Source organism: Branchiostoma belcheri, unplaced genomic scaffold (genome assembly GCF_001625305.1).
Source record: "Branchiostoma belcheri isolate BF01 breed outbred unplaced genomic scaffold, Haploidv18h27 scaffold118, whole genome shotgun sequence".
Classification (NCBI taxonomy): Eukaryota; Metazoa; Chordata; class Leptocardii; order Amphioxiformes; family Branchiostomatidae; genus Branchiostoma; species Branchiostoma belcheri.
In genome coordinates this window covers 626,665-637,208 of record NW_017802580.1, presented here as the reverse complement: position 1 = coordinate 637,208, position 10,544 = coordinate 626,665, and the positions used below count along the sequence as shown (strand labels likewise).

The 10,544-nt window shown below is 40.9% G+C and overlaps 1 protein-coding gene across 1 annotated transcript; it reads left to right on the top strand.

Moving 5' to 3' along the window:
• Window positions 1–1,876: 1,876 nt before the first annotated feature.
• LOC109462545 (histidine N-acetyltransferase-like) lies at window positions 1,877–5,552 on the top strand. Its single transcript, XM_019759102.1, has 3 exons — window positions 1,877–2,394; window positions 2,910–3,140; window positions 4,293–5,552. The coding sequence occupies exons 1-3, from the start codon at window positions 2,212–2,214 to the stop codon at window positions 4,863–4,865; spliced, it is 987 nt and encodes a 328-aa protein (XP_019614661.1). The 5' UTR covers window positions 1,877–2,211; the 3' UTR covers window positions 4,866–5,552.
• The last annotated feature ends 4,992 nt before the right edge of the window (window positions 5,553–10,544 follow it).

The window sequence follows — 10,544 nt, the reverse complement described above, 5'->3', positions numbered from 1 at the left end:
AAAACCATTCTAAAAGTCTGTATCAAGAAAATGAAAAAAACGCCTGGGGGTATTTGGCCACTGTACCTTCATGCCAAATTTCATGTTATTTGGCACAAAATGAAGGAGTTGAATCAATTTAAAGAAATGGCAGGAGAAGAAGAAGAAGAAGAAACGTCAGCAACTAGAAAGGCCAATATTTGCTTTGGAGCAAATACAGCGATGGGTTCACCACATTTTACGACATGGCAGGGAAAGAATGGGAAACACAAGGGAAAACAATGATTTACATTGATATAACTATAATATGAAGTAAAATACAACTAAAACAACAGTTGGATAGCTATTCCCTACTTTATTGGTTAGGATTTTAATTGCATAATGCAAACTGTTGATTTTACAAAATAAAAAAAAAAACGTACCATGCCCGGCATTCCAATGCTGGAGCAGGAAAGCTTGAAATACCTACCAAAACACTTGAATACAGACATACTGTCAGTATGGAAATGCTTCTGTGCAGGTGTTAATCAAGTTAAATCCCAACAGCCAATCAGCAAGAAGTATAGAGGAAAGCTGCATGCCTATTGGTTGATGCCCTGCATTCCATTGTGATGACTCATGCCCAAACGTGGTAAACAAGGCAGACTAACACAGTAATACATTTGCTATAACACAGCCAAAAAACTCAAATAAAACCATTCTAAAAGCCTGTATCACAATAATTTAAAAAACGCCTAGGGGTATTTGCCCACTGTACCTCCATACCAAATTTCAGGACCTTAGGCCCTAAAATGAAGAAGCTGAATCCATTTAAAGATATGGCAGGAGGAGGAGAAGGAGGAGGAGAAGAAACATCAGAAAAAGCAATATGGTTTCACCACACCACTTCGTGGTGTGGTGAACCCATAAAAACAATATGACATGACCACTAGGTGGTGAAGTCATAAAGAAAGGACGAGGAATAAGCAATATAGACGGAACCTTCAAATTATGTTATGTTTTGGGTGCTCTTTGCGTGTGTTGGGGAGGGGGAGCTTGTAAGTCAATGCGTCCGGGGGTTCGTCTGGGGGTTGGTCTGGGGGTTGGTGTGCATGTGAGTCTCTGTGTGGGCAGGGAACAGGGATGCATGTACATCTCAGCGTTTTACGGGAATATCTAAATAATTTGGCCCACAAGCGGTCTGATTTTTTTTTAATTTTAGTTTGCATACCAAGGAGATTATATTGAAGCAAACGAAGAGATTTTATGAATGTATATGGAGGTTGAAAATGAATACAGGCCATTTGCCGTGTAATGCATAGCGGGCAATATGTAAAAAACGAGGGCCCCTAAGACGCAAACAAACAAAAAATCAGGACATGTATAAACATGATTTAACGTCTTAACGTCTCGGAGCCATTCACCTTTGCCACTGAGCATGCGCACTCGTAACTGCTAACCTCAGAATTGCTTTCTCAGAGCAAGTTTTTTTTCTAGATTTCGAGACGGATGTGTGCATATGTTTCGATTTTAAACTTAAAAATACTTATAAATAATCATAATAGGACGGGACTTTTTAGAGTAAAAGAAGCCATACTAACCTTTTCTCAACAGAGACGGGGGGTGATACCGACTTCTGACGAACTTTGACCCAGAGCTGACGTCACACGTGGTGAAAAATACATGTCTAAGGGGCTTTGGTCATAAAGTTCGGTTAAAAATTCCTGTGAGTTTATTTCTTTGAATTGGATACCAGTTTAATTCTTATCATGTAATGAACGGAGTTGAATTCATGCAATGAAAATATAACAATGTTAATATAATAGGAACATCTAAATCGGTTCTTTGCTGATGTTTAAAACAATTCTGACATCGGTAAACTTTGCGCTCCAGTGCAGACGAAAGGTGTTCTACAACTCAAACAGCAACATTTAACCCCTGACCTGAAACCCACGTGACATCACTCAGCCTTTGTTCTGCGTTAGGTCAAGGACGCCAAGGTTGTATGAAAGTTCACTGATCACGAGACTGCAACATATAGTGACAGGCTCTACGGCATTTTATTTCGTCACAAGAGAGCTGGAGCTTTCGCCACTCTCTCCTGTTGGGGTTTGGACTGAGAGTAGATTAGGTAGATCAGAGGATTTTCAACAGGTTAATCACCAGCTTGACAGGGTCAGTCTCACCGGGACAAATTACAACTACAAGTAGTAGTGCAAGCAGTGCGGTATGCCCCCCTCCCCCTTTTAGAAAATGGCAAAACAGGCTCAGAATTGGAATCTGACCTTTCGTCTAGCTTCGCACGAAGATTACGACGCTGTAATACGCATGTCCTACGACATCTACGGCGACACAGACTACCTGCCTGCGTTCTTCCACTCCTTCATTGATGATCCCAACACCTGGATTTTCCTTGCGACGGTGGGGAAACAAGTGGTGAGTGTTTTTATTATTAAAAACTGCCATCAATTTAGTATTATTCTGCCTTTGCATTTATACCTCCATTCCCCTGAAAGTTCAGATCTTTATGGTTACAACGAATGTAAACGCTTCAGAACGTCACAAAGTACAGGAAAAGAACTAAGACGTTTTAATTACCTTGAGGAATATTTGTCGAGGTAACCCCCCTCCCTGTGTATGTGTACGTGTGTGTGTGCATGTTTATTACAGTACAATATTATTATATCAAAGTGTATTAACAAATAGCCGGGTGACGTCGATCAATGAGAAGCCTCCATTTCCCATCCGTTATTTGGACGTAACATCGTAAGTGGTGAATAATGAAAGAAGTGGTCGGTTTATTAGAATATAGCCGACCATTTATGGACCGCACCATTACACAGGGCACAGGTGGCCGTGGTTTATTCGGTGGTTATCGCACCTGACCATTGATTATCTCATCATATATACTTTGGGGCGGGGCATATATACCATTTCATGTGTTTTCTTAGATAGCACTGGTGATTGCAACAATCACGGAAGGAGGCCTGGCCTATGTCAGCACGTCAGGAAGAGTTGCTCCGGCCTGGAGAAGCAGGGACGTCATCCGGAAGGTAGTCCGGTACCAAGACGAGTGGATCCGACAGAACCGCCCAACAGCCAGGTATAAACGGGTCACGACAACCCATCCCATCGCGTTAAAGCACGCGGCAAAATACGGCATGCGGGAGGTTTTCAGCATGGTAGGTCTATATTATATTGTCTCATCATGTATTGCCTTTTTTGCTACAAAAAATTAATCTTTTGCCAAAATTTCTAGTCTTACAGCTGAGGGTTCATACGAACCAAAAGCATACGTATGACAAATTACACTGTAAAGGAACACACACACACGGCACAAAATGAAATAATTTACATTACTTACAAACGAAAGAAACACAATATATAATATGAATTACAAAACTTCAACATTTGGTGGATGGCCTTTTTAAAGGTAAATGGACTGGAAAGTGGCGGTAACTGGTTTCAAAGGTTGACTGGTCGGTACTAAAATGTTCTCTTTATACGGTTTGTTTGGGGGTTTTATTAGCATGAAACTGTTGGGAGTGGAAATTTGTCTGGATACTTGCTCAACTGAACAGCAATGAGTGCATAATATTTTATTTGGGCTGCATGACCCATGGCTGGACACTCTGGAGAACATATTCAACCTGTCAAGCATAGGCCAAATTAAATCCATTATATGGAAAAGGCACGGCATGTATAATATATACATATAGACTTATAGAGGCTAGGTACTTACAGAGGTACAAGTCAGTCAGCTGGGAAAATATGGCACGGGACAAATATTGTGAGTGATATGTAACGAATGGCCTACAGGATTACTTTTTGTGACATTACATTGTAATTTCATAAAACCAGAATACAACATCCTTACAAATATTGTGAGTGATATGTAACGAATAGCCTACAGGATGACTTTTTGTGACGTTACGTTGTAATTTCATAAAACCAGAATACAACATCCTTTAAGATCTTGATTATATTTACCCCTTGCAGACGGAAAATATATTGTTTTTGCTCAGTTTCTTTCTCTTGTTCCAAAAAAAAACAACTAAGTGAATGACCTGGACACCAGACGCCTGTCACTATGGTAACTGGTGATGTAACAGACACCTTGTGGTGTTGGATTACATCATGTAGCAGGACGGAGTTGGGGGGACTAGAACTGTTCATCATATACCATATATGGATAGCAAGGAGGTTGCACAATTATCTCCTTTGCTCGAGTAACAATAATCAGAGCAAAGGTCAAGTAAGCTAAACATTGAACATAAGGTAAACATTATGTAATTGCTTTGCAAATGTTACCTTTTAGTTTAATGTTTTTTTAGCCGTACGTGGAGTACAATGGCGGACCGAACCTGTGGTGGCGTCAGGACCCTGCACAGCTGGCTCAACTGGACATAACCGGCTTACCGGACGTCGTGCCTCTACAGGGCGCAGACGACGACTTCTGTGCAGCTGTACAGAAATGGCTTCCCGCTGGGGCTTGTGGTGGCTACGACGGCAAACCCGTCATATTAGTTGACTGGGACCCCTACACCCTATCCCCCGCTAACTTACATCTTCTTCAGGCAGAAAACAGAATCTACATGTTGAAACACAAAGGGGAAGCAAGTTTGAGTCTCTCTAACACTTATCCCACAGCAGCAGGGAGAATGATGTCCATTCAAATCTATGCTATGAATTTCTCTACCGTACTAAAGCACATGCTGAAACACTTACAAGATGTAAGTCGAAGCTACAAGAACGACGACTTACATCTGAGTGTTTTTGTTGGTCTTGCAGAGCTTGAGGGTTCAGTCCACGTGTTCTGTAAAGACACGTTGCAGATGGAAAACCAATTGGATACAGAGGGTCGAGTTATCATGTGGGAAAGTGACATGTTAGCTAGCCATTTGTAAGATGAGAAGACTGTAGCACCCCCCGTCAAAGTTGAATGATATAGAGACTTGAATTGACTAAATATATCCTTCCGTGTAACACACTGGTCAGCTTCGCAGATATTTGTTACCATTAAATCATTTTCAATCATTGTAACTTTTTAGTAGTGAAACCTTGTGTCAGGCATTTGCTGTTTCCTATGATTTCAGAGCTAAGTGGCTGCAGTACATTTGATCACCGCATAAGGCAGGGCCGTTAAAATGCCTGACGTATCCAGAACTATTCTCCAAGCAAATTCATTTCGAGAGTTACTAGGGAACGATTTAAATTGGCCACCCGAGTTACAATTTGCCCCATTAGATGGCGTCTTGGATACTGCCAGGCCACTTTCATACTGCGTTGCCAATTTAACACTCTAATTTGTAGCCACTAAAAGATCTGCTGCACAAAGCCTTTTTGTTTGTCATAACAGGCTGTCCTGATAACCGTACTTTGTTAGATTTGCGTCATAGATGAATTTACTCATAACAACAAGAACAAAGAGATCTCCTCTGCTAGGATTTCATTACGATTGGAGCTTAGCAGATAATTCTCCTTGATGTTGTTTGAAATTTGAAATTGCTTTAGTCACAGTGTGTTTCACAGCATAAGCGTAGTAGCTTTTTTCAACTCTTATGTTTTGAATTTTCTCGATTTGTACGTTCTTTAGTAGCCTGGGTACCATCCCCAGTAGTATATTCGCAAACTCTATAACTGGTATAGAGTTTGCGAATATACTACTGGGGATGGTACCCAGGCTAGTTCTTTAGTGCATCTGTTATTTTTCTTTTTTATGTGTACTTTGTGTACTTTCTATCCACATACAAGAAGCCTCGATCCTTGACTATTGGGCCATTATCATATAGCCAGTCGACCAATCAGAAGTCCTCATTTCATATTGGTTATGACGTCATACATCACGTTTGGTGAAGACTGACCTCACAAGAGCACGTCGGCAGGACGTACTGCGCCTGCGCGAAACCCCGATTTTTTTCACTGGATTTTTGGTCAAGGTTGCAACAGAATTTTGCCAGTTGCAGAAGATATCTTTCCCGACACAATATTTGGAAACTACAGTCAAGATGTACTATATAGTAGAGGGAGTTCATTCCTCAAGCTAGCCGACATGAATCCCCTCTACTATATACTACAGTCGAGAAGTACCTTATAAACGCCAGTACGACCTTATATGAGACGTTCTGCCGAAGTACTATGTGCAATACATTACTTATTTCGCGCAAGTGCAGTACGTTCTGCTGACGTATCGGTAAGACATTTTTCATACAAATGCAACATAACATGACACACTATTTCAAGTTGAATTCGATACAAAGTACAGTAATAGCACGTGATCGATGTTGGCCGGTAGCGTACTGAACAATAAACCAGTAATTGCTGCTTACCCATGTGGGCCCTTTCATGTTACAAGGGCACATTTGTATGTTGGCAGGACCCCAACATTCCAATCAGGGTTGTTCCTTATTTATGCCTTACAAATACATAGCTTTGTGGACAGACATACTGTCGCTCCGACTGACAGATGCGGGACTGAGTGAGTGAGTGAGTGAGTGAGTGCGTGAGTGAGTGAGTGAGTGAGTGAGTGAGTGAGTGAGTGAGTGAGTGAGTGAGTTACTGACTGAATGAATGACTGAATGAAAGTGAAAAACAGAGTTAATGACCTAATAGATTTATCCTGGAAGTTTCCCTATAAAGTAAGAGACGCTGCTCTAAAATGTCAATCCCAATGACAGTAGGACAGAACCCCCTCCTACTGACCTTTTGTAACCTGTACTAGTGACCACCACAGAATAAGGTCCGTCTGGCTATCATGGCCACTTTTCGGTGATCCCTTATTACTTATTACCGGGAGCCTGCCCAGTGCTTTAGAGGATAGGGAGAGCTGACGGAGAAGAGTCATGAACAGACGTAAAAGACTCAAGACAAGATGATGATGATATCACTCAGTATTTGTCTCTCCCAAGTAACAAGAATCCTGTCTATAGTGGCCACGTGTCTACTGTACCCATTTAATTCACTGCACGTCCCCTATATAGGCACTATGGACAGGTTTCACTGCATTTCATACATAACCAATCTTGCATATTCACGTTTTGTTTCGTCGGTGGCCACTCTGGTGGTCCCTTTCCCACCATTCACGATAGTCTTGTATTAATCACCGCTTGAACTTGTTACATGGTGAAAAATCGCATTGGTTGTCATGGTAGTAGGAGATTAAAGCACACCCTATAAAAAAACCCGCCTCTGAAGTTGCACACATACGACGAAGTTGCTGTTTCTTCTTTCGCCACAACGTTTTGAGACAACGTTCTGAAGAATAGCGTCTTGAAGTAGAGTCGGGAACTCCATTAGTAAGTGCTTTACGGTGTACCTCAGTTTACGACAACTCTATTTAGCGTTTTAATATGTAAGACAAATATAAGTGGCAGTTATCTGAGCGAGATAGAATTGTTGATACACGTTCACCCTCTTAGGCTTTGACAAGCGGTAAGGCGTGTTGAAGTTTAAAGTTAATGAAACAGAACAGATGTTCCCACCTGGAGATTTTGATCTCTATGGTCTTCCTCAGTAGACTAACCAAAATCAAGGACGTCCGGAGTGACTGGTTGGAAGCTCTAGATAAGAACAATTTTCTTGTTTTGGAACAAAAGTTTCAACATTGTGTGAAACTTCCACGTAGATGCTAGCCAACCATTGCTCCAGCTACTAGTTTTATCAACAGAAACATTTTTCATCGCATTCATCTTAGCCCAGTGTAAAACAGCAGAATCAATGCATCTACCCACTGGATCAGTATGTCCTTACTGTCAGTCCTACTTAGCTTAGGAGTCAGTGTATAACTATTCTTACAGTAGAAAACTGTGCAAGAACATATTTGTGTAGAGAACGTAGCATTCTTACAGAATTTCATGACATGTTAACAGCTGTACAAGTAGCTTCTATTTCTTGCTCTTTCACTGTCTCTTGAAACTTGTCTTAGTGACCACCACTGCACATATTAAGGTCCGTCTGGCCATTGCCATTGTGGCCACTGTTGGGGATCCCTTAGATTGCTTAGTTCTTTTCTCTCCCAAGCAACAAGAATACTGTCTGTAGTGGCCGCCTGTCTACTGTTATCATTAAATTCACTGCATATTCACCTGAATAGTCACTATGGACTTGCTCTTTTTGCGTAGCGTAACGAATCTTGCGTATTTATATAGTTTCGTCGGTGGTCACCCTGGTGGTCCCTTTCCCATCGCTCACTTATTATTATATTAATAACCGACTGAACTTGTTACATGGGGAAAATTGCATCGGTTGTCAAGGTATTAGGGGACTATTGCGCGCCGTATAAGAAGCCCGCCTCTGAAGTGGCGCACGTACGACGAAGTTGTTTCTTATTTCACCACAACGTTTTGAGACAACGTTATGATTAAAAGCGTCTTGAAGTAAAGTCGGAAACTCCACTAGTAAGTACTTAACGGTGTACTTCAGTTTACGACAACTCTATCTAGCGTTTTAATATGTAAGACAAATATAAGTGGCAGTTATCTGAGCGAGATAGAATTGTTGATACATGTTCACCCTCTTAGGTTTTGACAAGCGGTAAGGCGTGTTGAAGTTTAAAGTTAATGAAACAGAACAGATGTTCCCACCTGGAGATTTTGATCTCTATTGTCTTCCTCAGTAGACTTACCCAAATCAAGGACGTCCGGAGTGACTAGTTGAAAGCTCTAGATGAGAACAATTTTCTTGTTTTGGAACAGAAGTTTCAACATTTTTATGTACAGTGTGAAATTTCCACGTAGATGCTAGCCAACCATTGTTCCAGCCACTAGTTTTATCAACAGAAACATTTTTCATCGCATTCATATTAGCCCAGTGTAAAACAGCAGAATCGATGCATCTATCCACTGGATCGGTATGTCCTTACTGTCAGTCCTAATTAGCTTAGGAGTCAGTGTATAACTATTGTTACAGTAGAAAACTGTGCAATAACATATTTGTGTAGAGAACGTAGCATTCTTACAAAATGTCATGACATGTTAACAGCTGTGCGAGAAGCTTCTATTTTTTTGCTCTTTCACTGTCCTTGAAACTTGTCTCAGTGACCACCACTGCATGTATTAAGGACCGTCTGGGGATCCCTTAGATTGTTTATTTAATTAGTTCTTTTCTCTCCCAAGCAACAAGAATACTGTCTATAGTGGCCGCCTGTCTACTGTTATCATTAATATAAATTTACTGCATATTCACTTGAATAGTCAATATGGACTTCTTTAGTTGCTCTTTTTGCGTAGCGTAACGAATCTTGCGTATTTATATAGTTTCGTCGGTGGCCACCCTGGTGGCCCCGTTCACATCGCTCACTTATTATTATATTAATAACTGACTGAACTTGTTACTTCGGGAAAATTGCATCGGTTGTCAAGGTATTAGGGGACTATAGCGCACCGTATAAGAAGCCCGCCTCTGAAGTGGCGCACGTACGACGAAGTTGTTTCTTATTTCACCACAACGTTTTGAGACAACGTTATGATTAAAAGCGTCTTGAAGTAAAGTCGGAAACTCCACTAGTAAGTACTTAACGGTGTACTTCAGTTTACGACAACTCTATTTAGCGTTTTAATATGTAAGACAAATATAAGTGGCAGTTATCTGAGCGAGATAGAATTGTTGATACACGTTCACCCTCTTAGGCTTTGACAAGCGGTAAGGCGTGTTGAAGTTTAAAGTTAATGAAACAGAAGAGATGTTCACACCTGGAGATTTTGATCTCTTTGGTCTTCCTCAATAGACGTACAAAAATCAAGGACGTCCGGAGTGACTAGTTGAAGGCTCTAGATGAGTAATTTTTTTTTTTTTTTTTGTTTTGGAACAAAAGTTTCAACATTGTGTGAAACTTCCACGTAGATGCTAGCCAACCATTGCTCCAGCTACTAGTTTTATCAACAGAAACATTTTTCTTCGCATTGATCTTAGCCCAGTGTAAAACAAAAGAATCAATTCATCTACCCACTGGATCGGTATGTCCTTACTGTCAGTCCTAATTAGCTTAGGAGTCAGTGTATAACTATTGTTACAGTAGAAAACTGTGCAAGAACATATTTGTGTAGAGAACGTAGCATTCTTACAAAATGTCATGACATGTTAACAGCTGTGCAAGAAGATTCTATTTCTTGCTCTTTCACTGTCTCTTGAAACTTGTCTTAGTGACCACCACTGCACATATTAAGGTCCGTCTGGCCATTGTCATTGTGGCCACTGTTGGGGATCCCTTAGATTGCTTAGTTCTTTTCTCTCCCAAGCAACAAGAATACTGTCTGTAGTGGCCGCCTGTCTACTGTTATCATTAAATTCACTGCATATTCACCTGAATAGTCACTATGGACTTGCTCTTTTTGCGTAGCGTAACGAATCTTGCGTATTTATATAGTTTCGTCGGTGGCCACCCTGGTGGCCCCTTTCCCATCACTCAGTATTATATTAATAACCGACTAAACTTGTTACATTGGGGAAAATTACATCGGTTATCAAGGTATTAGGAGATTATAGCGCACCTTATAACAAGCCCGCCTCTGAAGTTGTACACATACTGCGAAGTTTCTTATTTCGCCGCAACGTTTTAAGATAAAATCCTGAAGAAAAGCGTCTTGAAG